Source organism: Pelobates fuscus, chromosome 8 (assembly GCF_036172605.1).
Source record: "Pelobates fuscus isolate aPelFus1 chromosome 8, aPelFus1.pri, whole genome shotgun sequence".
Classification (NCBI taxonomy): Eukaryota; Metazoa; Chordata; class Amphibia; order Anura; family Pelobatidae; genus Pelobates; species Pelobates fuscus.
Genome location: NC_086324.1, coordinates 123448075 through 123475749, shown reverse-complemented (window position 1 = coordinate 123475749; position 27675 = coordinate 123448075). Strand labels below are relative to the sequence as shown.

Sequence of the window (27675 nt, the reverse complement as noted above, 5' to 3'; positions counted from 1 at the left end):
ACAATCTCTTCGTTCACTCACATTTAGTCTCAAATTGTATGGGGACCTGGCAGTCCCAAATCTAAACGGTTATTTAAAAAAAAAAATAATAATAATAATAATAATTTAATAAAACTTTTTTCTGTGTGCTGGTTCACACGCCCCAAAGGGAAAAAAAATAAAAAATAAGTAGAAGAAGTAAATCTTAACCTGTGTGCTGATGACAGACGTCTAATATGCAAAGCTTGCCAAAAGTCTTGTTCCAGGTTGGCTAATTACACTGATGGAGGTGGAGTTACACCTCCAGCAGCAAATGGGTTACATTTTGTATTCACAGTGCTTCAACTATGAGGGGTCATGGTGCATGAAATACTCTTAACTTAGTAATAACCACTTTGCAATGGTTTCCAAGAAGTCTCAAGGTCCTAGTAAGATTATACAAATAGCAAAACCATAGAAAATAACAGACACATTATTGTGCCACTGTATCAAATTGTATTAAATAATGGAGGGATTAAATGTACTTGCACTAATACTACAGAAAAAAGATTTACGGTAAATAAAAAAAAAAACAAAAAAAAAAACAGTTTTTCTCTTCTGTTTACGAATAGCGACAATACAGGAGAAAGACATCAAACCTGTCAGTCACAGCCAGAGGAGGTGTGGATAGAGCAGCATGGACAGAAACAAAAGTGATGTAACTCCTAAATGTCAGGGAATAGAGTAGTGAGACTGCAGGGCCAAGATCTATACATTATAACTGCTTTATTAAGTCAAAGATGTTTTGGTGACTTGTGTCTCTTTAAGGAATATACTCTTTAAAGAGAAGACCTCCATTGGGGTTTCACCAAGTGCATTCAACATTAATGACAAACTCAAAGTAAGAAACAAGTTCCTCTTAGCACACATCTACGACGTGGCCTAAAACAATATTTTGATCAAAGTCTCTAATGCCAATTTCTTCAGAAGAAAATGGCTGAACTTGGACCTTTACTGAAGATGAAACAAAAGAAACCTTTCTAGGGAGAGGGTGTCAGGTTACTCGATGGAAAGAGGGGGGTAACCCCCAGGAATAAATAATTAACAAAAAGAGCACAGGAAATAACCATTTGGGAGATATGCCCCCATAGGTGGGGAGTAACCTTACAACGTAACTTTTAATGTGTATATGTGTATAAAAACCTCTAATCTCAAAGAGGATCAAATAGAGTATCTATATTAGGAATAAATCCTACAAACCTTTAGTATAGCAAAATAGGTATAAATATAATTATAGTTTATATAAATTGATTAAATTAAACAATGTAAAAAGCATAAATAATGAGATGAAAAAGAAAGTAGAAACAATCAGAAACTACAAACACTAAAACTGTGCAGAGTAATTACACTGTAATTTGCAATTGGTAAAAATAAAAAGTAACAAAAGAAGAGCCTTTTTGGCGAAACGCACGTCGGGACTTTTGTGTAAGGGGTTGGACTAAGCATATGGGACGACACTTGGCCTGTACTATCTGAGGCAATACCACCCATCCTAGATTTTTATACATTTATTTTTTACACAAGCACGTTCTGTTGCTCGTTTGATTTTTCACCTCACCCACGGGGTGTTTTCAGTTAAAAAGACACTATAGTCACCAGAACAACTACAGCTTATCGAATTTGTTCTGGTGAGTAGAATCATTACCTTCAGGCTTTTTGCTGTAAAAACGGTCTTTTCAGAGAAAATGCAGTGTTTACATTACAGCCTAGTGATAACTTCCCTGGCCACTCCTTAGATGACTGCTAGAGATCCTTCCTGGGTCATGGCTGCCTAAAATGCATCCAAACATTCAGTTTCTCCTTCCTCTACATGCATACACTGAACTTTCCTCTTAGAGATTCATTGATTCAATTCATCTCTATGTGGAGATGCTGATTGGTCAGGGCTGTGTTTGAATCATTCTGGCTCTGCCCCTGATCTGCCTCTTTGTCAGTCTCGGCCAATCCTATAGGGGAAGCATTGTGATTGGATCAGGCTACCACTTCTGATGATGTCAGCAGACTGCTTGTTTTTTTTTTTCTTTTTTTCTTTTTTAGACAAACAGCATGCAGAGTTACAGCTTCTGGCTTGCATACAGTAAGATGTTGCTATATATATGGAAGCATGAGGGGCCCAGGGGGGGCTAGATTGTGGTGTTAACACTGTATAGGTCAGTTTGTGTTCCTGACCCTATAGTGATCCTTTAATTATCTTTATTTTTTCATTGTATATTTATTCAAAGATATCTTCTGATTTCCTCCAAGTGACGGGAGGGGGGATTAGCATTTGTTAAGGGATGCCCTCGAAGGCACAGCAGCGTAGAGACGAGCAGTATTTGCTTATTTATACTCTGAAATCTCATTCCGCTCTTATAGACTACTTTCATCATTCAAACCTTATTTCACTTTCCTTTCCCCCTCCGGCCAATGTATTAGTTACAATCTATCATTTGCTATTTATCTTTTGTTAAATTACTCTTATTTTTATCAATTGCAAATTACAGTGTAATTACTCTCCGCAGTTTTAGTGTGGATAGTCTCTGATTTTTGCTATTTTCTTTATTTCATCTTATCATTTATGCTTTTTACATTGTTTAAGTTCATCAATTCATATATATTCTAAATATATTTATTTATACAGATTTTGCTATACTAAAGGTTTGTAGGATTTATTCCTAATAGATACTCTATTTGATCCTCTTTGAGATTAGAGGTTTTTATACACATATACACATTCAAAGTCACGTTTTATTAGGGTTACTCCCCACCTATGGGGGCATATCTCCCAAATGGTTATTTCCTGTGTTCTTTTTGTTAACTTTAGTGAAGATGGTCTCAGTCCCTCAGCAAACCCATTCTGTATGAATTCCAATATTATAGGACTGTCACTTTTACAGCGTTTTGTTTCACACCTATTGAACTAACTCCATATATGCAGGTATATCCTCAGATTAAATTTCATCAGTATGTCAACCAGATCTTTAATTCTTTTGTTCTTCAGTATTAACCTTGCAATAGCCAGACCCTTAGAATAAATGCTCTTTTCTGTGAATACCTCCATGTTTTCCAAGGTGTAACATGTTCTAGAAATTTCCCATGCTCTCCCACCAGCCATCTGCAAAAGCCTGGATAACCATCTCTGGTTTGGTCTACATGCAATAATGGCCATCATTGAGGCCTGGTCTGTGAGAATCTTTTGTAGCACCCTTGGTACTATTACTACAGGAGTAAATATGTATGCTAGATGGAGGTTCCCATCAAGAATATCCAGACATTCCTTTCTGTAAAGAAACATGAGTCCAATAACCTGTTTAGCTTGTAGCCTCTGGCCACAGATGCCCCTGTAATCGGAGCTCTGCCCTCTGACATGCAGATCACTGAAAATGCTGTCTAAACTAGCATATTTGGAATGCTATGGAATGCAAACGCCGCTCAGCGCCTTCAATTCCACTGGCAGTCACCTGGGTCAGCCTGGAGCCCCTTAATCCACTTTTAGTGTGTGTATAATCTATTAAAGGAATGCCAGCAGGATCCCCTGTAAATTCAGTTTTTCCTATGAAAGTGTAGGCCTTAAAGCACTTCCCGTATAGCTGTCCAGCCGATTAACACCTCCAGATAGCATACTGGATCTTCCAGCAGCGTACCGGTCTGTCCCATTCACAGGACAAGTAAGAACTCCGAAATGCACATACTAGTGTATCTATTTGGGAGGGGCATGCTTAACAAATCAAATTTATCTAGGAGGCTCCTATCGCTATACAACTATATGTATATGTAACTGTGTTACTTAAACAATGAGACTTTGGGAATCTCAAAATATGTTATGACACTTTCGTGTAGTATTTAGTTTTTGTCATTAAATCTAAATTCAAGAAAATATTCTGCAACAGTATTTTAGAAAACTTGAAAAAAATTTAAAAAAGGGGAAAAAAATGCTGAAAATTTTACATAATCTTTACTAAAATTCTTCAGAAATCTAGACAAATATAACAGTTAAATGCAGAGTAAACAGACTGTGCCAAATGAGAAATACTAGATAATCAGGTATGGATATATATAAATCTATATACAAGAATATCCTTAGTGGCGATCATACCACCCAAGCGGATATCATTGAGCAAAACATGCTCTTGAAATTGTGAGTATATATATATATATATATATATATATATATATATATATATATATATATATATATATATATATATATATATATATATATATATCAATTTTTTAATAAAGTACTATTGTTTTAAACGGTGAGCACTATATTTCGTTTTATTCCTTTCATATGCCATTTACACTGTGAAAATCTAAACTGGACAGCTCCAGATGTATCCTTGAGCGGGAATTGTACTATTTCAGAGCCCTATCTAAGAGCTTATTGGAAGCTTTCTCCTTGTGAGTTTAATTGATCTTAATTTTACCCCAAACATTGTATATACAGGAATACACTATTGGTGGTTTCTTTTGTGTTTTATTTCACATGAGACAACAACAGAATTCCTCATCTGCACTAAAGTTTTGTTCTACTTGAACATTAAGGATAACAGACTGACCTCCAAAAAAGCACTTTAAAAGGTTCTTATTCCCCAAAAACAAAACCACGTTTTTTTTTCTGCTGTGACTAATATTGTTAGATTTTAATATAAGTATATATAATATTGTATATATATATCCATCCATATTGGATTATCGAGTATTTCTCATTTGGCATAGTCTGTTTTCTCTGCATTTTCCTTGTTCCTCTTGGATTCTTAAGGTAACACGTTTCATTCTGCTGCCTTTGGAGTTATCAGTGTCCCCCCCTCACCCACCCTTTTTTTTTTTCTTGTTGTAAATATAAAGGTAAATTTTATCCATTTGTACTTACTTTTGAAACACTATAATATCACCATCCATAAGCTCATCCAACGCTTTATCAAGCGACACATCATAATCTTGAATTCTCTCTGTTAAATTGGGTTTTACTTCCTGCATGCAAAGCAAATAGACATATTTTTATGCAGTGTTAGAAAACAGAAAACATATGCAAAAATCAAGCAATACTTTATCATATGCAGAAACAATATTCACAAGGTCATGTGATTAGCTGCAATACTTTATAGATCTATCCAAAAGACATGATCCATCACAAAGGCAAGTACATCTAAATCTCCATCAGGAATCACTTCCTTTGCTTTTTGCAAAAACCTTGACTGCTGTCTATTTACTTTGAATATTAGTCATTTGCAACAAAACTAATGGTATAAGAATGGAATATTTTGGCTGCCTCCGAAGTATATAACATTCTACAAAATATATGCAGGGACATTTTAAACCGCGCTCTGATAGCGATTTAACGCCTCTATATAGAGAAGTTGTTATATCAGATTTTTAGTTCATAAGGTTAAAATAAAATAAAAAAAATACACAAAACATATTTATATCAAAACTGGGGAAAAAATACCAGATCACCATTCTGTACCTCATAGAGGATAAGATCAGTTCCTTGAGGAAATCCAGCTCTTTCACACATAACTGGTAGAAGATCACCTAATGAGGAAAAGAGTCAGAAATGTGAAAACTACCCATGTTCAAGTGGAAAGCCAAGAAAAACTCTTTGAACCAACTTACGTATTTTACAGGAAATAGGTGTGTATATATGCCCGCAATAGTTCAAACTTCGACTCTTTGGATCATACATTTTCAGAAACAACATGACATCATCTGGAATTAAAATTGAAAAACACAATTAAAGGTCTATAATAATATATAATAGATATAAAGCTATAAAAAAAATATACAGTGCTAACTTTTGTTCATGTGCGTTTGAAGTACAAGTCGCCTTTTGGACATGTTGCCATATTGTAATAAACTGTGCAACATCATACTGCATTTTTTAATGGAGTGTGGTCTAGCTGAAAAGTCATGCATCCACATATTTTATGGCAGTCATTTAATGTACTGCTTGCACTGCATTTGTTAATGAGTTAGCGATAGATGTACTCTTTTGTCAGTTTAAAGCCCTGTGACTATACCTTACAGTTCTCATGAGAATACATGCCTACCGGTACACCTCCCCCAAATTGTGTAGTTTGAAAGGAACATTCACGTCTCCTAGTGTGTCCAGGCACTTAACCGAGAATAGGGTACATATATACTAAGACATATGTGAGTAGAGAAATTGAGAAATGCACATGCACACTGTCCTAGACTTAATGGACACCACCAGTTATCATCAAATAAACACTCCCACCCACATAACAACCTCAGCTCATTAAGTTATATGTGTACAACACAATGTGCCGTGTGCCTGACACAATTGCTCCCAGTTTTCTTCCTCTATAAGAAAGGTTTGGCGAGACAGTTGATAAAGGCTCGAGAAACCATTTTCTCAAGTTTTTTTGTGAATGGAAGCTACTTATTGGCTTAGAGTGGCAAGTGATATTCTAAGCCAAATCAGCGGTGCCTCTGTTTGAGGTTTCTGAATTCAAGCCTCAGAGAAAAATGGGAAAACCAGGGCAGAGCTAAATAGGTATGGATTCCAGACTTGGAGTTAAATGGTTTACGGATAAAGCCCTAAAGGTAAGCAGGCGCAAGAGACCTCCTGGCACCATAACTTAATTCTGATGTAGCTGTCATTGTGCCGCAGGTTCACTTTATATGTGTCTTTGAAATTCATGGAGAAAAGACCTGGCTTTCATCCATTAAAAGTAGCTATAATCACTTAAGCAATTTAAATTTTGGATAGCGGAAGTTAATGTAATGAGTGAAAAATGGTGAAGTGTGGAAGAAGCGTTCAGTCAGTAGCATGAACATCAACCAAAGACTATTACCAAACACTCTGCTGCAAAAATTCCACGCACGCGCCTGCTAGGTGGTCACCTACAACTCGGCTCTTCAGGAAATCCGAAAAATCATTAAACACTGTTAACAGAAGATGAGACTATGAAAAACATTTCTCTGAAACACCCACTTTGGCCTTCAGACCACCACCAAACCTCCAACAAAAAATAATCAACAGGAAAGCTGCCCACTGATGGGAAGAATAAAGAAAACGGGACCAGTCAATGCAAAAAACCTTGCTGCAAACTGTGTCAGCACATATGCACAGACACAGACACAGACACAATAAAACCTACAGCATTAACCCCTTATGGACCAAACTTCTGGAATAAAAGGGAATCATGACGTCACACATGTCATGTGTCCTTAAGGGGTTAAAGGATCCTACTCCTGCACATCCAGCAATGTGGTATACATGATTTAATGCACCTAATGCAACCTAAGATGCTACATTGGTGAAACCACCCAACAATTAAATGGCAGAATGAATGACACTCCATTAAACACCACAAAGAAGAATCGTACTGCACTCCCGTGGGACACCACTTTGCCCAGCCTGGCCACTCAATGAAGGACCTAAAAATCAAAGTACTGAAAGGGGTTTTTAAAAAATACCCAAGAAAAAAAAAAACAACTCTTGAAGCCAGAATGATCAAACTGTTTTAACAGCAAGAATAGAGGACTAAATATTGATTTGGGTTTCCTGTTCCACTACCAACACTTTACATGAACACTCCCCCACATTATCTTACTGTTCTGTCATATGTATCAACACTTCAAAACGCATTCCAATATACTAAGTATAGACATATGCTTTCCCATACTTTTATACATGTATGCTTATATATGTGACTGTGCATTCATATTTCTGTATATGAGTTCATGTATATGTATATGTGGTCATATTCTGCACTGTCTGCTTGTTTTTTGTGGTTATCCCTCTCCCCACTCACTCTGATTCTCAGAAAGATATTTATGACCCTCTGCAAGAATGTTGTCTATTTTCTATCAAACCTGAGTCTTATCTGCACTCATGTCGCTTTAACCCCTGTATCACAACTCAACTTTGAATTCTATGTGTTGTCTTGCTCAGAAATGCTTCAGACTTGAGAAAGGGAGGTTCTCCCGAAAGCTTGTCATTTAAAAAAGGTATTACATGATACAAATTCTGTTTTTTTTAACAAAATATATATCTTTCTCTCTATATCTCACTCTCTATATATATCTGGATATCAATACATTTTGCAAAGCAGAATCTTTATATAAAGGTTTGATACACTTCCATTGTGTGCGTGTCTGGCTAATAAAAAAAAAAAAACTTAAACTAAGTTTAATTTATGTATGCAGTGTAAAAGTATGGCGCACACACCTCCTTTGGATGTGTTCCCATGTTGGTATATGTGTTGCTCCGCCATGATGTGTGTTGTATGTGGAAAAAGAGTTCTAGCTGAAAACAAAGTTTAGCTTGAGCATCCTAACACTCATACGAGCAAACACACAGGGGATCGTTATGACAGTATTGTATATACTGCACTTTGTATCAAGTAAGATATATATTATGCCCTTTCACAGCACCCTGCAGTGTCCAGTAGAGAGTAGGTGCCACTAAGTCAAACAAAGGACAATATAACTAAACATTGGACACCGCAATTTTACATTTTCCAATTACACTGCTCATGGCTTATGACAGCTTAAGGAGAAGCAAAGTATTTACAGGTGATAGCCTACACTTACGATCTTTGTCAAACTTGGGAAGTGTTGCACCACTAGCAGCCATTTCTGGATCAACAGTTTCCAAAAATATTGTCCAAGGATTTTCATTGTCACTGAGTTCAATCATCTATAAATCATAAAAACAAAAATGTTATAAAAGGGTAGTGATTAGGAACAAAAGTTATTATATTATACAACATTTAGAAAGTAGAACTGAAGTTGACAAGACTTATGCCAGGAAATTATAGAAAGCGAAACGCACCCAGAACAATTCGCTTTAAGTGGTGCGGGTGCCGTACCCATGGGCAAACACGCATGAGGGTCTGACAGCCACCAGAGGTGCTTCCGTTTAGAGTGACTCTGTTCTGTGACATTTGCATCAAATTATGATTATAGGGATGGATTTATTTTTCTAATTTTAATTTAAGGGAGCCCTGCATCCAATTAATTAGGAGAACACTGAGAAGAACACTAGCGTTCGGAATACAGGTTTATATTCCTAATGCTATAGTTTTCATTAAGATTGCAAGAGGATTGTGGAACTGTCACTACACCAAAATTGTGTTCACATTTTTTTTTATTTGAGGTTTTATTTTCTTATAAAACATATATTAAAGATTTGAATGCTACATAATCCAGTTCAGTAATGCTGCTGCTCACTTGCAATGTTTGCCATACCTTGTCTGAAATGGTGCATTAACTAAATATTTAAAATACAATGAAAAGAAAATAGAACGTCTTATAAAAAAGTCAACATAAACAATAGGTTATTTTGATTTTGTATTTAGTGGTGTAAGTTATTCTTCAAAATAGTTGAGTTTGAATGCTCATTTTCATAGCATTGAGAATAGCCTAGATCAGTTAATCTTTGGCATGACAGCAGATGCAGAATAGAAAAAAAATAAATAAATGCATAAATAAATCTTATGAATCACGTAGTACAAGGGCTCAAGTTATATATGCACCCTCTTGCCATACATAGGTTTTTTGTGAGCCTAGTGTACCTAAGTTATGTCACCACTACCAATGCCAGACAAGAACAGACTAAGAGAATAATGACACCCAAAGATGGACATGAATCAAAAGTGATGTTGAACAGCAAAACCATCCCCACCAACAGGTAAGAAGTGATAAAACTGGAAAATATTTGCTACATTAATGTGTTCAGATGTGAATTCACAAAAATCCAGAATAGCAGTGTTTCTACTTATAATGAATAATTACAGTTTTGCTGCAATCTGCTTCATAATCCAACATCGCTGGTCTTTTCGTTCCATTACTTCTAGCTTGCATAGGCCATAGCCGGATCTGATCCTGTGGAAAGCCCTGTATTAAAAGTATGGGAGAGAACGTTTCCAAAGAACATGTAAGTATTGAAATAGTTAAAGGGTTAATTCAACTTATTTTTTATTTTATTTTTTAAAGAAAAAAAAATACTCTATTGGGCATTACAATTGGCCTCTGTTTAACTGCAGTTTAAGAAACAATCAAAAAAAATAACTTTAAAATTGACATGTAATCCATGTCAGCAGGTGGTCTTGTGTGGTCTTGTGTGGTCCAATCACAGGCTTCTTATAGAAAAGCCTGTAATTGAACTGTTTCGCCAGTTCAGCACGCATGGCCTGAGCCGATGAGGGAAATTAAAAAATATACATATATACTGAAGGGTAAAAGCGAAGCATGACTGTCACCTGTGTGCTGAAGAAGGATGTAAAATAGGTGTTTTTTTAATTCTTTATTTTTTTTTTAATTCTTTATTTTTGTAGTGCAAACGAAAGATACAAGCTGCTCAGGTATGCCACAACAGCATAAACAGACAATATTTGGTACAGGATGATACATTGAAGTAGCATTGTTAAATCTGCACAGTTTTTTGTTTTGTTAGTAGATGATTCGTCAACGCTTAAAGTTAGGTTTAGTAAGATTCACGTTATTTTAGGTACAACAGGTTAGGAACATTTTTGCATTTTACACGTATTGAGTACAAGCTATTGTTGTTGGTCTATTGTGTTCGGTCACAGTGGGGTCATCCAGCTGAAGACAATAAGCGTGCTATGATTCTAACATATATATAAGTAATTAGAGTCGAGTAAACATTGCTATAGATCTCTGTCAGTGCCACGTCAGCTGGGATAAGCAGTTTCACGATTAGGCATAAGCATGGCGTTGGGATAGTGGCAGGATTTTGTGCGCTGAGTGGGCAGTGTAGATGCGTTAGAGTTTTAAACACGGCTGGCCACTTAAGCACAGGCAAAAAGGGGGTAACCACTGGTTGCAAGGTTTGATAAGTAAAAATTACCCTTAGCTAGGCTAAGTAAGTGTGAGAGAAATAATAAAAGTAGAATAGGCCTGTATTAGGTAGCATGTAGGGAGACAGTAATCTGCCTATAAGATTGACAGGACACTTAATTAGACGTGTATTAAACACGGTTCTACCTTGCTTTACAGTAGATATACATCACAAGCTAGATATATGTTACTTAAGCTTAATCCGGACCTACAATTCCGCTATGCAGGCACATTTCACAAGGGTTAAATTAGCATATATAGCATTAAATCAAAAATATAAAAGCGATTTTTGCAAGATGAGCTAGGATATCCGCTGGGTCATTCCTGTGGATAGGATCATATAAGGTCCTGAGAGTTCGAGATTATGAAATATATTCAAGTTGGATTGTGCATTAGGGGACCAGCGGTGGTTTGTGTGGCCCCTGCCCGATGTTGTCAGGCTGACTAAACAGCGGCTTGGTGGTGTGTGAGACTTGGCTGTCTGGTCATGAGCTGCCTAGCGTGTGCCTGGCGCCTGGCGAACGGTTCTTTTCCCCTGTGGGGTTGACTCACGATTTCCAGGCTGGGCGCCGCCAGGTGATGCAGCCAAGTCCATCAGTGCTCCAGCGGGATCGGATCATAGAGTCCCAGGACAATCCGAGCGTCTCCACAGTGTAGGTTGCCTCAGCAGGGGTTGCTGTCTGGCGAGATCTCCGCCATGCTGCCTGCCGCTTGAGGATTTGGCAAGCCGCCATCTTAGGTGGTTTCTGCGTACCCTGGGAGGTGTGTGTTGCGGGCAGAGTGTCCGACGGTCACCTTTAGCATGTGGCAGTGTGGTGGGCAGGTAAGGCAGTTGCCAGTTGTGAGTATATGCCGCTTAACGCCCTGTGCGTCTGGGCTAGGTGGTAGCTGCAGTCCGCCTCAGGTTTTGTATTGCAGGTCCTGTGCACGTGGCCACCGCCATCTTAATCTCGGTGTACTGGTCTGCTTGAAGGTGTGACGGTGCCTCAGAGTGTGGCCCCATAGCTTGGACCAGGATCACCCCCCCGGTCCAGAGGGGGGGGGGGGATCAGGACCGGGTCCGCCGATGGTGCTAGTGTGTCGGGCTCCGTCGGGCAGGATAGCGGTGCGGCGGCCGTCCGCACCACTCACCGCCAGGCGAGGTCCCATCTGTTGCCGCGGGCCCTCTCCTCTGAGGGACTGAAACTTCGGGAGCCAGCCTCTCCCCAGCTCGGGCAGCCCGGTTACTGCATGGGCTGTAGGTTTTAGGCGGTTCTTCCCGTCAAAATCACGATTTATGAACTTTATTTGCCTTTCTGTGCAGGAGCCGAGCCGTCCTGCGACCGCTCAGCTCGGCGGCCCGCCCCCGCCCCCGCCCCCGTAAAATAGGTGTTAACTCAAGTCTGCTGGGGAAGGAACTAGCACCTAGCACACAAGTGCCAATATCTTTATATGTGCAGCGTTTCAAACTGAAACAAGTGGTCATGGTGGGTGGTGCAACAACCCTTTAATTAAACACAGAAACAAGATAAAACACTCACATATGTTTTCATACGTTTTTTGCACATTTTACTTCACTTAATGCATTTTAGATTGAAAAGATTACAATCACATATTTTTACTTTGCTTTGTATATTATGTCCATTATTATAATTAAATATTACATTACATATATTTGGGTTTAATCACGGAATTAAAAATTAAACCACAACAATGCTGTAATAATAAACAAATAAAAATAATTGCTGAAATTGAAAATAAAATGTACCTAGACTACCAACTGGCTGCTTAAAGTGGCACTAAAATCATGGTTTTGGCAAAAAGCAGACTGTCAGAATTTAACAATAACTGACGGAGGACTAAAGTGGAGGCGCCCCATTGCAAGATAAAGAGGTGTGAATATCTACATGAAAGTTTTATTTTTTACAGCTCATGGACACATAATTGTTAAATATAAAGAAAGAAAATATGATATTAAAGAAAGTACGTACAAGAGATAGTTTCCCTTTTAAAAAAAAAAAAAACAGGACAGTATGTTGCAAATTATTTGAATTTATGTGGCAATTTGTACTGTGCAAAAAATAAAATGCTACACACCCATCATAAATATTCTACATTTGAAAAACAAAAACGTAGTAGTGCACATTGAATTCATGACACACAGAAAAAATGCAATGCATATATGGGTAAAATAATGAGAGAAAAAAAACAAAAAACGAGGCAAAACATTGACACACAACAATCACAATGTCAAGTACTACCAATGGTGTATGCATTTGAGGAGTAGGGATCGACCGATATTGATTTTTTAGAGCCGATACTGATATTCTGTGAACTTTCAGGCCGATAGCCGATATAATTTGCCGATATTCTGTAGATTTACCATTTTGGAAAATAAAAACTATTTCTAAAGGTAAATGCACACAATATACATGCCACGTGTAGTGGATGCAGTGTGTTTAGCCAGGGGAGCTGTGTGTGTTTGTGTAGTGGATGCAGTGTGTGTTTGTGTAGTGTGTGTATATTGTGAAAGCAGAGTGTGTGGGTAGTGTGCGTGAAGTGAATGCTGTATATACTAAATGCAAAGTGTGTGTGTTTGTGTATATAATGCAGCATGTTTGTGTAGTGTGCATTATATAAACACTACACAAACACTATTATATACACACACTATGCAAACACACTGCATTATATGCACACACACACACACCACAAACACACTGCATTATATACACAAACACACTATGCAAACACACTGCATTATATACACACTACATTAAACACACTACACAAACTGCATTATATAAACACACTACACAAACACACTGTATTATATACACAGTGTGTTTGTATAGTGTGTGTATATAATGCAGTGTGTGTGTATAGTGTGTGTGTGTATATAATGCAGTGTGTGTGTATAGTGTGTGTGTGTGTATAATGCAGTGTGTTTGTATAGTGTGTGTGTATATAATGCAGTGTGTTTGCATAGTGTGTGTGTGTATATAATGCAGTGTGTTTGCATAGTGTGTGTATATAATGCAGTGTGTTTGCATAGTGTGTGTGTATATAATGCAGTGTGTTTGCATAGTGTGTGTGTATATATAATGCAGTGTGTTTGCATAGTGTGTGTGTATATATAATGCAGTGTGTTTGCATAGTGTGTGTATAAAATGCAGTGTGTTTGTATAAAATGCAGTGTGTTTGTATAGTGTGTGTATATAATGCAATGTGCATTAAATAAAACACACTATACAAACACACTGTGTTTGTGTAGTTTATGTATATATAATGGAGTGTGTGTGTGTGAGGGGGCATTTTTTATTAAATTATTTTTTTATTTTTATATTAAATTATTATTATTTTTATATTTAACTATTATTTATTTTTGTTGTCCCCCCTCCCTGTTTCATACTTGGCCAGGGAGGGGGGATATAGCAGTCCCTGGTGGTCCAGTGGCATTGGCTGAGCTGTGGGGGGGGAGGCGGGCAGCAAACATTTACTTGACTCCCAGCAGCTCCTCCAGCTCCCCAGTGTAAGCCATGGTAACCCTGCAGGCCGCAGGTCTCGCGAGACTTACACTGGGGAGCTGCTGGGAGGTGAGTAAATGCTTGCTGCCCCCCCCCCCCCCCGATAATCAGTCGATCCCTATTGAGGAGTAATCTGACATTGTGGTTTGTTAAAATGCACTAAATTAGATAATTGTGTGTGTATATTATACAGTTTTTAAAACATTCCAAACTATAACAATACAAATTTGTTAGTTACTTAATTGAGTATGTTACTAGATTTTGCTAAATGATTTATCACATTGTCAAAGTTCTGTTTGCTTACCATAGTCTGTGAAAGATTTAGGACAAACTCTGCCAGAGGAGAATTTTTTAATACTTTGAACACAGTGTATTTCACCCTCTCCTCATCATACATGTCATTGCCTTGGTGGCCGCAAAACTGGTCCTCCGCAACAATCTGAAAAATAATAAATGTACAAATTTCTAAATGATCAATATTATACCAAAAATAATATATATTTTTAGCTGAAAGCTTTTGGATGGAAAGAACAATGGTGTAGAAAGTTATATAAATATTTAAATTAAGCTAAAGTTGTTTTGATGACAATAGTGTCCCTTCAATATAACGTTGATACCCATTTTCCCATCAAGTCTTAGAATGTAGGTTTTTAGACTCATTTTCATTCATTCTTTCCTCATTTAAGTCAGTAATCTTTTCTTTGTTTTGTTACTTCTGTTATTTGAAGAAGCCATGGTGTCTTTTATGTGCAGTGTTTCACTATGAAATGCTGCATGTCCTGAGTTTAACCCCTTTGCTCCAAATGGAGCGTCATTGGAGCAAAATTATCCATCCCCAAACTAATGTCTATTCTGTGCATATATTTCAATGCACACAGGAGCATTCACTGTCTGAGAGCAATCAGATGATGGATGCTCTCTTACCATCCATTTAAATGCCCATGGGATTGACATCCAGCTTCTGCAGCTCTGTAGAAGCCAGATGCATGTCATCGGCCATTAAAGGACACCAGCTAGGACCCAGGTAAAAAGGCAAACATTGCAAAATGGTTTAACACATTGCCAGGGAACGTGGTCAGAGAACTCTTCCCATCCCAACTACTATAGTGACCTGTAGTGGTAATGATGCTTAAAGCAACCTTTAAAGATGACTGCATTACTACTACAGTGCAGAGTCTCTTTTTCACACACAATATCAGCATCTTCATCCTTACTGTATCCATTCTGGTTTCTACATCAGTGGAGAGAGAGGCACTATAGGCATCATATGAATCACTACAGCTTATTAAATTGGCTATGGTGCTAATAAAGGGTCCTTGGAGGCAAAATAAGGTTTTAAAGCAGAGCTCAGTGTCATGGCTTTAAAGCCTTGTCAATCAAAGATCCAGGAATTACACATCCCGGCACAGCATGCATGGCCAGCTGAGGTTTCAGAATGTGTATGGACTGCAAGTTCAAAGATTGTCCTGTCTTGTTATGATTGGTGCTAGCTATGCATAGTACCGATCATCAGTGAGACATGGGCAATTCATCAACTTTAAGGCACTTACTCTCAAGTCCCTTCAACTCACTTTTAAGAATTTAAATGTGATCCAAGTTCCCGCTGCTCTGCTGGGTATAGCTACATGCTCCATTTTCAAGCCGTTTTTGTCAGTATGAAATCAAATGCAGCAACATAATCCTGGTACCATAATCACTTTAACAAGCCAAAGTGGCTACGGTGCTTAGTGTGTGTCTCACACTATTTTACTCATGCAGCATTTTTTTTTCTTTTTACTAAAGTGAGAACGGTCAAGAATTTAAAGTGAATTTCAACACCAAAATCGGAACTAAAAAGCATAGATACAATAAATAATTGCTCCAATTAAGCTATTTTGGCTTAAACATTAAATTTACTATGAATTCCTGACAATTCTCATTTTAGTAAACAACCCTGATTGTCTTTTGATCAATTTCTTATATTTAATTGCTTTGACAAGGACCCCATCAACCTTCACTATTTTATGCTAGTGGTCCTCTTTATATCGCCTTCCCAACGTTAGGGCGTGCTATGCAGGGACATAACAATGAGAGGCTATTGCACATGCACAGCTAAACACCACACTGTGCCAGTCAGCATCTCCTGATAGAGATGCACTGAACCAATGCATCTCTAGGGGGAGCTATAGTGTTAGGAATACACATTCGTATTCCGGACACTACAGTGTTCCTTTAATATTAAAGCGGTAACTTATGGTTGAATATATTTGCTTTGTCATACTTTGACAGTCATAGCAAGTGCAATTTTCCTCAATGGAACAGTCAAGCATCATTATCACTACAACTCAATGGTGTCCCCTCCCATAATAAGTAGTTAGGGATGCTCCGAAATGGAAATTCTGGGCGGAAACTGACTTTTCCCCCCCAATATGATTTTAAAATAGTTTTTTTCTATAAATTTACCCATAAATCTATGCCAATATAGCTATGGCACCTATTTTTTTTTATTTTTTTTTTAAATAAAAGGAAAACCGCAGGGGAAGGTGGGTAATTTTCAGCCGAAATAGGATGGGCCCTTTTCGGCAGCCGAAATTTAAATGCATCCCTATAAGTAGTCAAACTGTTTAAGGGGTCAGCAGACACTCTAAGCCAGGGATAGGCAACCTTCCACACTCCACATGTTTTGGACTACACCTTCCAAGATGCTTTGCCAGCACTATGGCTGTAAGAGCATTGTAGGAGATGTAGTCAACAACATCTGAAGTGCTGAAGTTTGACTACGTCTGCTCTAAGCCAAGATATGGACCTTCTGCATTCAGTGCAGGAGCTACCAGCTGCAGAGAAGGTGGCAGCAGGGCACTAAATGGTACCAAGGCATGGTTGTCAAACAGTTCTTAAAATGTTTTAACTGCTTACTTTGGGTGGGCGCCAGAAATGAAACACCACTGAATCACCAGCCACCATCATATCAGTAATAAATTGTTATGGATGTTATAAAAACTCTCTGAAGAGTTTTTTCTTTTTTCTTTATTCACTTGGTCTTTCAGATCAGACTGGCTGAATTTGACAATGGGATGGGATGGTAGAGATATCCACTTAACCAAACCTTCTTAAAAAAAATAAAGTAAAACATAAAATAAAAAATAAAATGTTTTTGTTAAGTCTGAAAATTATGGTCTTTCACTGAATGTTTCTATAGCATTTGGGGAATGAAAAGAAAACATAGAAAGTGTTTTTACTGGGACATCCCTTATTTCAACTTGGACAGATAAACTCTTACAAACGTTTGTATGTCAGGGCAAGAAGACAACTCAAAGGAGCCTTCTCTTTAAATGAAGATAAACCTAAATCCTGAGGCCATTCAGTATCTTCAGCTCCTGATTTTTTTTTTCTGGTATGAAAACTTGATTATACAACGGAGATGCGTGAAATGACTGTAAAGCTTCCTATTAAAACAAGAAACCACAAACCACTCAGAACAACTGGGTGTTAACAAAATCAATAACATAGGAGCTCAGTGTCCATAAAGACCAATACACCGGTAATACAAAATACAAAAGATAGGGAATGGAATGGATTCAATATATCATATAAATACCGTATTTTTCGCTCCATAAGACGCACCTAGTTTTTAGAGGAAGAAACCCAGAAAAAAAATATTCTGAACAAACTGTCCCATAGTGTTTCTTACTATGGGACAGTTTGTACAGAATATTTTTTTTCTCCCCTGTCCCATAGTGTCCCCCCCCTCCCCATAGACTTCATCTCCCCCCCCCCCCCTCCCCATAGACTTCATCTCCCCCCCCCCCTCCCCATAGACTTCATCTCCCCCCCCCCCTCCCCATAGACTTCATCTCCCCCCCCCTCCCCATAGACTTCATCTCCCCCCCCCCCTCCCCATAGACTTCATCTCCCCCCCCCCTCCCCATAGACTTCATCTCCCCCCCCCCTCCCCATAGACTTCATCTCCCCCCCCCCCTCCCCATAGACTTCATCTCCCCCCCCCCTCCCCATAGACTTCATCTCCCCCCCCTCCCCATAGACTTCATCTCCCCCCCCCTCCCCATAGACTTCATCTCCCCCCCCCTCCCCATAGACTTCATCTCCCCCCCCCCCTCCCCATAGACTTCATCTCCCCCCCCCCCTCCCCATAGACTTCATCTCCCCCCCCCTCCCCATAGACTTCATCTCCCCCCCCCCCTCCCCATAGACTTCATCTCCCCCCCCCCTCCCCATAGACTTCATCTCCCCCCCCCCCCTCCCCATAGACTTCATCTCCCCCCCCCTCCCCATAGACTTCATCTCCCCCCCCCTCCCCATAGACTTCATCTCCCCCCCCCCTCCCCATAGACTTCATCTCCCCCCCCTCCCCATAGACTTCATCTCCCCCCCCCCTCCCCATAGACTTCATCTCCCCCCCCCTCCCCATAGACTTCATCTCCCCCCCCCTCCCCATAGACTTCATCTCCCCCCCCCCTCCCCATAGACTTCATCTCCCCCCCCCCTCCCCATAGACTTCATCTCCCCCCCCCCTCCCCATAGACTTCATCTCCCCCCCCCTCCCCATAGACTTCATCTCCCCCCCCCTCCCCATAGACTTCATCTCCCCCCCCCTCCCATAGACTTCATCTCCCCCCCCCTCCCATAGACTTCATCTCCCCCCCCCTCCCCATAGACTTCATCTCCCCCCCCCTCCCCATAGACTTCATCTCCCCCCCCCTCCCCATAGACTTCATCTCCCCCCCCTCCCCATAGACTTCCCCCCCCCTCCCCATAGACTTCCCCCCCCCTCCCCATAGACTTCACCCCCCCCTCCCCATAGACTTCATCCCCCCTCCCCATAGACTTCATCCCCCCTCCCCATATTCTTCTCTCCCATACTGTCCCCCTCCCCTTGTCCCATAATTACTTACCTGTCTTGCAGCGTTGGCCGGCAGCACAGGGCGCACCGCGGTAGTGGAACTTGAATTTCATGTTCCGGTTTCCGGCGGGACTGAAAGGAAGTGCGCACTCAGCTTGTGCACACTTCCTTTCAGTCCCGCCGGAAACCGGAACGTGAAATTCAAGATCCACTACCGCGGTGCGCCCTGTGCTGCCGGCCAACGCTGCAAGACAGGTAAGTAAAGCTTCATATTCGCTCCATAAGACGCACAGACATTTCCCCTCACTTTTGAGGGGAAAAAAAGTGCGTCTTATGGAGCGAAAAATACGGTAGTTATTATTGCTGCTAATCGTAACAAAAGACTTTTAGCATCCGGGAAATAGGGTGCCTAATTTCTACCAATCATAAGGAATGAAGGAGAGTTAAGAATCAACGTTTCATTGTAATAGTATAAAATGTAAGTGTTTTCAAGGAGTTCCATTTTACAATTTTGAGCATAATTAATGCCAAATCTTAGTAAGATAAAACAAAAAAAATCAAAACATAGAACACCCCAAATGTAGTAACTTAAAGTAGAGTATCAGAAAACAAATTTCAAATATCCTTTTGTAAATAGACATTAAAGGGACACTATAGTAACCAAAACAACTACAGTTTAATGTCCTAGTGTCTATAGCCTGTCCCCACAGGCATTTTCATGAAAAAACTGCCTTTTCAAAGAAAAAGTAGTGTTTACATTGCTGCCTAGGGACACCTCTAGTGGCAGTCACTCAGATGAAAGCATTAGATTGGCTGAGATTGTCACTTCTGATGATCTCCGCTGAAGAGGTGGAACAGTAGTGGGGCCAGCACCGGTGATCCTGCGCAGCACTGGAATAAAGGGTACGTTTTTACCCTATTTAAGGAGATAAGGGGAAGCCGGCCACCAAAAGTGTTTTTAACACTATAGGGTCAGTAATACACATTTGTATTCCTGACCCTATAGTCTTCCTTTAAAAGGGACACTATAGTCACAAGAACAACTACAGCCTAAAGTAGTTGTTCTGGTAAGTATAATCATTATATTCAGGCATTTTCATGCAAACTCTGCCTTTTCAGAGAAAAGGCAATGTTTACATTGCCCCTAGGCACCCCTCCCAAGTGGCCTCTCCTCAGATGGCCACTGGAGGGGCTTCCTGGCTCAGTGCTGCACAGTAGGCAGTGCCGTTCAGCGTCTCCACCCTCTGCATGGGGACGCTAAATTTTTCTCGTAGAGATGCATTGATTCAATGCATCTCTATGAGGAGGTGCTGATTGGCCAAAACGATGTTGGGCCCCGCCCCCTTGGATTTTAGCCAGTCTGAAAGCATTGGAGTGGCTAAAATTCAGCAATTCTGATGTCACTAAGGGGGTGGGGACAGTGAGTTTTATCAACTTTTAAGGGGGGCTGAGGGGGTACATGTCTGTGTACCTGAACCTATAGTGTTCCTTTAAGAGACAAAACCGGTAAATGTGTAGTACTCAAGAGGTTGTCAAATGCATATGATCTTATCGTAGAAAGTCTTTTTGACTTCTTTAAAAGGCCAAACGTCCTATTGGTATTAAATGGGGCAGTTAAAATATTTATCTTCATTAAAGAAAAATAAATAAAATAAAAATAGGAATATGTTATGAATATAAATATACACTAACCCCCTTTTTTCTCCTCTTTTTTTCCTTTGGGATCACTGAGCGGACACCATATTCCAGTTAGTATATTTGAACTTTTATTTTCATGTTCATTTTTTTGCATTTTTTTACATGCTGATTGTAGGTTCTTATGCCTAAGAGAATGAATGGCTACAGTTAGAAGCTCAGCTTTTTAATCCTGCTACCGACTTGCACTTCCCTGCTGCATTTTTTTCATTCAATATCTATGGCTACCTCTTTATGATAAACTTGTGTGGGGTCTGGTATTGTAGTTTCTACAAGTCTGTGCTGCTGTCAAGGGTTATTATGGTAGGATGATGTACTGTCAAAGCTAATGGCAAATAAACATTCTGAGTTCCAAAGTGAAAGGTCTCTCCCCCTCCCCAGTTTATAATTAATCCCAGGTTATGGAGAATGGAATGACTGTGGATTGACAAGAATCATCATGGAGCAGAATTCTTCTTAATTCTGGGAAGTCAGATAACACATTTCAGATTTATCAGCATTATGAAATTTCTTATAAATACTCGAACCAAAAAAAGGAAGAGTAAGATTATCTTGATTTGCTTGAACTAGGCAGGTGCCCTGGGCAACTTCCTAAGTTTTGAGTTTAGCTCCATTGAGCTAAACTACTGGCTGATTGACAGACGAGGAGGGGAAGGGTAAAAAGATTAATTTATAAAAAAAAAAAAAAAAATTGAAATAAAAAAAATTAAAAAAAATCACACACTCTTCACACGTAAACCACTTAAAGGGAAATTAAAATCACCAGAACGACTTCAGCTTAATGTAGTTGGTTCTGGTGAGTATAGTCAGTCCCTGCAGCAATTTTAGAGAGAAAAGGCAGTGTTTACATTGCTCCCTAGGCATACCTCCAGTGGCAGTGACTGACACCCACCCCATCCTGGGTCAGTGCTGCATGCATACCGTGTCCACGCTCTGCATGGAGGTGCTGAACTTTCCCTAAAGAGATGCATTGATTCAATGCATCTCTATAAGGAAATGCGGATTAGTTCAGCGTTGCATTTTGCCATGCATGTGTGACAACATCCCAATACTTTCCTATGAGAATGCATTAGATTGGCAGAGATCACGAATTCTGATGAACTCAGCCAAGAAGGCGGAGTCAGCACCAGCATACTCACCTGGCACTGCCCTGCGGTGTTTTCTGCCCTACACAACCCAGTGCTGATTGCTTAGCAGTTAATCATACTTGTATAGACCAATATAATACTGTGCCAAGCAAGATCTGAATCAAATACATGACTCTCCTGCAGGTATCAATGCAGTTCTATCAACTTTAAAGACAGGCCATAATATTATTTTGGCTTTATTAGGTCATGGATCCTAGAGCAGTCCGCTACTATGATTACAGGCATTGTAAATAGTCTGAATACATCTACTCTAGGGACCTAATTCTAACTTTTAGAGTCACTGTTCTCAAAAGGAAAATGAACACAATTAACAGAGTAATAAATACTTTTTTGTTAGGGTTCCTCCACTGCTGAAGGTGGTATATACTTTATATACCCCTTTACATTTGCTAAACAGTGGAATCAGACTCTTTACTCAACTCATTCATAAAGTTTGACAACGGTAAACACTCTTTCAGGTGCGCAATATATAGATTTTTTTTTTCTAACCACAATTATAAATATATTTACCAAATATATTTATGCATATAAAAAAACAATATTTAATCAGAGAGTTGGCACATTTAAATTTCACTAGCTTTCATGTAAGTGCTGTAAGTGTGTGTCAATATTGTATATTATACACACCCACACCAACTGTACTTGTATTATCACTCTAGGAAGGATGACCAAAATCACCTTGCCTGGAATGGAATTTGAATAGTTTACCTGATTATATTTTCAATTTAAGTTTACAATTGTATTTACCTGCAGTAAAATAGTAGTAATAGTGCTAAACATAAATGAATGTATATTGAAAAACTATAAAGATGCGTCAGACTGACCTGTACTTGCATATACAGATGGGCTTCCTGTCTCTCCTTTCTCTTCTGAGCTTCTATTCTTTTTTCTTCTTGAAGCCTCTCAACAAGCTGATGGGGGATATCATGATCTGTTACAGCTTGTAAAACCTCACCTAAAATAATAATAATAAAGTGCTTGTTCCAGATAGCCTCATAAGATTGGATCTTAATAAAAACCAATGTAATACACAAAAAAAAAAAAATGCAATGATCTAAACTATGGTACAATATGGGTCTGTTATATCACACTAGCCAAAAGAGCAGAATTTTTTATTTGAATGCCCACATTTCATAAGTACATTTTTTTCCATAAAAATATTAATTTGAAAAATAAAATAATGTATACTCGTTAAGAGCTACGTTACTACATAATTTACAGTAAAAAAAATAAAATACATATAATTTTCAAATTAAACTTACTAAGCTTGGATTCTCTTATGTAAACCAACATATATGCATTAGTGCAGTGTCGAACAGACAAGTCGTCATCATGTCCTCCATAATTATGCTCAATTGCTTCTTCTTTTGTACATCTTGAGACTACGTCGTCATCAAATTTACACCACTGCAAAGAAAGAAAACAAAATCCTTAAATATACTTAACTATAGGTATAAAAGTACGCCTTTAGTATAACTCAGAATACTAACTTGTTATTATGGATATGGCAAATGCAGAAAGATCGGTATACACAGATTGATTTTATACAGACATTCAAAATCAGGTATCAAACCAGAAAGGCCGCCAGATGAGGTGACATAGGATCTCTATAGCAAAATGGCACAGTACAATATAGCTAATTAAAACCATGAAAAATGGAAACTTTTTTCTAGTGGTTTTTATATAAAGCCTGCCAAATAAGCAGATCCAACTGATATATGTTTCGATAGTGGTCATTTGTTTCTTAAAGGGGAGATGTAACATTTCTGGATAATAAACCATTGAATTATTTAGTGGAAAATAAGGCATGTTGTATTAAAGAAACACTGTAGGGTAGGAACACAAACATGTATTCCTGACCCTATAGTGTTAAAACCACCATTTGGGTGGCCTGCCCCTCTTAGCCCCCTTAAAAGGTGATAAAACTTACCTTATTTCCAGCATTCCCTCCTCCCACCCCTCCCCCCACAGCACATCCAGTGGCCATCTGAGGAGTAACCACTGGAAATGTCCCTGGGGTGCAATGTTGACAATGCCTTTTCTCTGAAAAGGCAGTGTTTACATGAAAATGCATGCAGGGAATGATTATACTCACCAGAACAACTACATTAAGCTGTAGTTGTTCTGGTGACTATAACGTTCCTTTAAAACCTTTTAATCATGTGATGCTATGTTTTCTGTATTCCGTTGTTCAGAGGAAATTTAAACTAAAATTGAGGTGGCTACCATGTATGAGTGACATTTTAATTGTCATTTAGTTTCCTTAATTTGCTTTTATTTTGTGACTTGGAAATTGTGTCTCTACCTTATAGGTGAAAGAACACTCCAAACCCCTAAACCACTTCAGATTGCTAAAATGCTTGATAGGTTAAGTGTAGACACTAAAAACCCTTCAGTTATTTAAATGAACATAGGGATTTTGGATAGTACGCAAGTAGCTTTTACCATAACCACTATAGCCTACTGGTGCCAGAAGCCATCGCACGGTAAGACATCAAAACATTTTAGCATGATCGGACAATATCACCATGTCGCACTTCGTCTTTTCCAACAAAAGAAGCCAGGTGTCACTATAGAGCAAACAATGACTGCAATCACTGAAGAGAGCTCTTTGTTTTAAGCTCTTAGCTAATGACTGCAGTCCTGAATCAGTCTTGTTTTTCTCTAAAGCAGACAAAGTTTCTATTGCTGGAGAAGAGAAGATTCTACATGGATACCCCGAGGGACCAGATAGGTTGTCAAACTAGCTAAGATGGTTTAATATATTTTCTTGTGACAACATCCGTGCACCCCCGGTACCAGACCCACTACAGTGTTTTTGATGCTTAAAATAATGTGCATTCAAGTTGGAACCTTACTATGGATTTATAAAGAGGCAAGATAATTTTTGGCCCATGAATTAATATCTTTTTTATGTATTACAATACTATTCTGACTGCACAGGGTTACCCGCAGCATTATAACTACTTAAGTGATTTGAAATGATCGTATGGATTCTCTATGTGTGGAGTTAGAGCCCTTTGCTGCTCTGGGAGTTCCAGACTTGCTAATGCAAAATCTGTGCAAACTTTACTGCACAATGTGTCATTCATTAGCTGAGAGATCTGCCTGGGTTTCTGCAGCTCATCACATCATAACTACTACAGCGGGCTGTGGTGGTTATGATGATTGGAGTAACCTTTTTACAACTGCAATATGACATTGTACATTATTGCCTAATCTGTTTATAACTAATCCTAAGCAGATAACTCAATACCATTTGTTTTTAAGTTGCCTTTGTATTTCTTGCTCCAAAACGCACAAACAAACTTAATGATCTCACCCGATCCGGTACTTGCCTATGGGAAAGCATTGTCAGCGCCTCGCCAATCAGCATCTCCACACAGAGGTGTATTGATTCAATGCATCTCTAAGGGAAGCCTTTATGGTCTTCATGCAGAGCGTGGAGACATTAAACGTGGTGTTACAAGGCAGTAATGTAAACACTGTCTTTGCTCTGAAAGGGCAGTATTTATATTAAAATGCATGCAGGGACATGCTATACACACCAGAACAACTGCATTAAGCTGTAGTTCTGGTGACTATATTGCTCCTTTAAGCATTACTTTTTTTGATCATTCATTGGGGGGGAGGGGTTTCTTTCCACCTCTAGAAGCATTACCACAAGCGAAAAGTGCCATTGTTTTTTTTTCACACTTCTAGGGGCTTGGCTCTAGTTGTTATCGTTTGAGGATTTGTTTATGCACACTTAACAACGAAACATGAAAAGGTATTGGGAAAAAGAAAAAAAAAAAAAAGATCAAAAAGATACATGATTAAAAGGTAAATGTTTAATTTGACATTTATCCAATTTAAAATATAGAATATTGTAACTGCATTAATGTTCTTAGCTCTTGTGCAATTTAAATCGCAACCCAGCCAAATAGCTTAGTGTTATACTGGCAAGCAAGCCACCAGATAATTTTTTTGTCTTCTCAGTAAAATGATTAGACAAACTCTATTGGGGGAAAAATGATTTGCAAATGTTGTTTAATGAAATAAGCATTTCCAAATACTCTAGCTCTACAAAACATATTTGCATGCGAGAAGTATCCTGCAGACATAAAAAAATCCTTCGTGGATTTAAGCAGCCGGGACTAAAACTACAAAAATGTTAATCCTTCCACATTCTCATTTAAGAATACTTCTTAATGCTCAACAGCAAGATTAAATAGTTTACCCAATCAGCAACAGAATCTTCAGATAAACACTACAAAAAATATAACACAAAAATGATCTGCAGCCTCCCATCACACTTGGAGCTATGGCCTCTTCTGGAATCCCAAGCATAACAATTTACTTTTATAGTACATTTTCTAAGCAGTAAGCCCATCATACCACATGTCCAGCAGACTTACAGACTCTTACAGAGTCCGAATTTGAGGATATAATGGTTAAAGGACCACTCTAGGCACCCAGACCACTTCAGCTTAATGAAGTGGTCTGGGTGCCTGGTCCCTCTAGGATTATCCCTTTTTTTATTTTTATAAACATAGCAGTTTCAGAGAAACTGCTATGTTTATACTGAGGGTTAATCCAGCCTCCAAAACCTCTAGTGGCTGTCTCATTGACAGCCGCTAGAGGCGCTTGCGTGCTTCTCACTGTGAAAATCACAGTGAGAAGACGCCAGCGTCCATAGGAAAGCATTGTAAATGCTTTCCTATGCAACCGGCTGAATGCGCGCGCTGCTCCTGCCGCGCATGCGCATTCAGCCAATGACGTCGCGAGGAAGGAGGAGAGGAGGAGGAAAGCTCCCCGCCCGGCGCTGGAGAAAGGTACGTGTTTAACCCCTTCCTCTCTCCCGAGCCCGGCCGGAGGGGGTCCCTGGGGGTGGGGGCACCCTCAGGGCACTATAGTGCCAGGAAAACGAGTATGTTTTCCTGGCACTATAGTGGTCCTTTAATGTGTCAAAGAAGAGAGGAGAAAACATCTGTATCAAAGCAGATTTGTGCCATGCAGAAGTCACAGATGAATGGGCAAAATTAACAGGAAAGAAAAATAGGGGAGGAGTGATTATTAAAGGGCATTGTCACCTCCCACTGACAAATAAGTATTTTATAAATTTAGAATCTTTATGAAATACTAATTTTGACTGTTGGAATTTTAAAGAAATTCCAACCTAGTCAAGAGATATACAGAGATAAAGCACAGACTACTTTGTCTCTGTATTTCTCCTCCACCTGACTTTCTTACAGCTACAGTGTCAATCCAGACAGCAGTGATGACTGCAGGAAATAGACTGTCTATAGAGAATCCTGCGGTCTCCTTTAAAGACCTCAATGCTCTATTTTCAGCATGCTGAGACTGTCAAAGCACAACCTAGTCACAGGACTAAAATCTGAAGAAGTTAAAGTTTTTAGCTAAAAAAAATAAAATGCATTCAAAACACATGATTTACAATATCATTAAATTTTTATTTTATTTTATTTTTTAACTCCGGCAACAGCGAAACTAGTTAGTGCTACTATTTTTACTAGATTACATTTTTCATCACTTAATTTATTGTATTGTATTTAAATAAAGATGGAGAGTATTCTCAAGACCATCCCTGAACCACCCCAATTTATTCCAAATATCTTCTGGACTCCATTTTCCACAGTGGCGTTTCTACCAACAACGT

General features: G+C 39.0%; 1 protein-coding gene across 2 annotated transcripts in view; it reads right to left on the bottom strand.

The window, feature by feature from the left end:
- The window catches only part of USP7 (ubiquitin specific peptidase 7), a 113318-nt gene that overhangs the window by 19330 nt on the left and 66313 nt on the right, over window positions 1-27675 (bottom strand). For both annotated transcript variants that reach the window (XM_063430282.1, XM_063430283.1), the window contains 8 exons: window positions 23279-23423; window positions 22841-22971; window positions 14638-14772; window positions 9763-9864; window positions 8560-8665; window positions 5614-5706; window positions 5465-5532; window positions 4871-4971 (listed from right to left, as the gene is read on the bottom strand). In XM_063430282.1, coding sequence (XP_063286352.1) covers window positions 4871-4971; window positions 5465-5532; window positions 5614-5706; window positions 8560-8665; window positions 9763-9864; window positions 14638-14772; window positions 22841-22971; window positions 23279-23423 — 881 coding nt within the window. The remainder of the gene's footprint in view (window positions 1-4870; window positions 4972-5464; window positions 5533-5613; window positions 5707-8559; window positions 8666-9762; window positions 9865-14637; window positions 14773-22840; window positions 22972-23278; window positions 23424-27675) is intronic.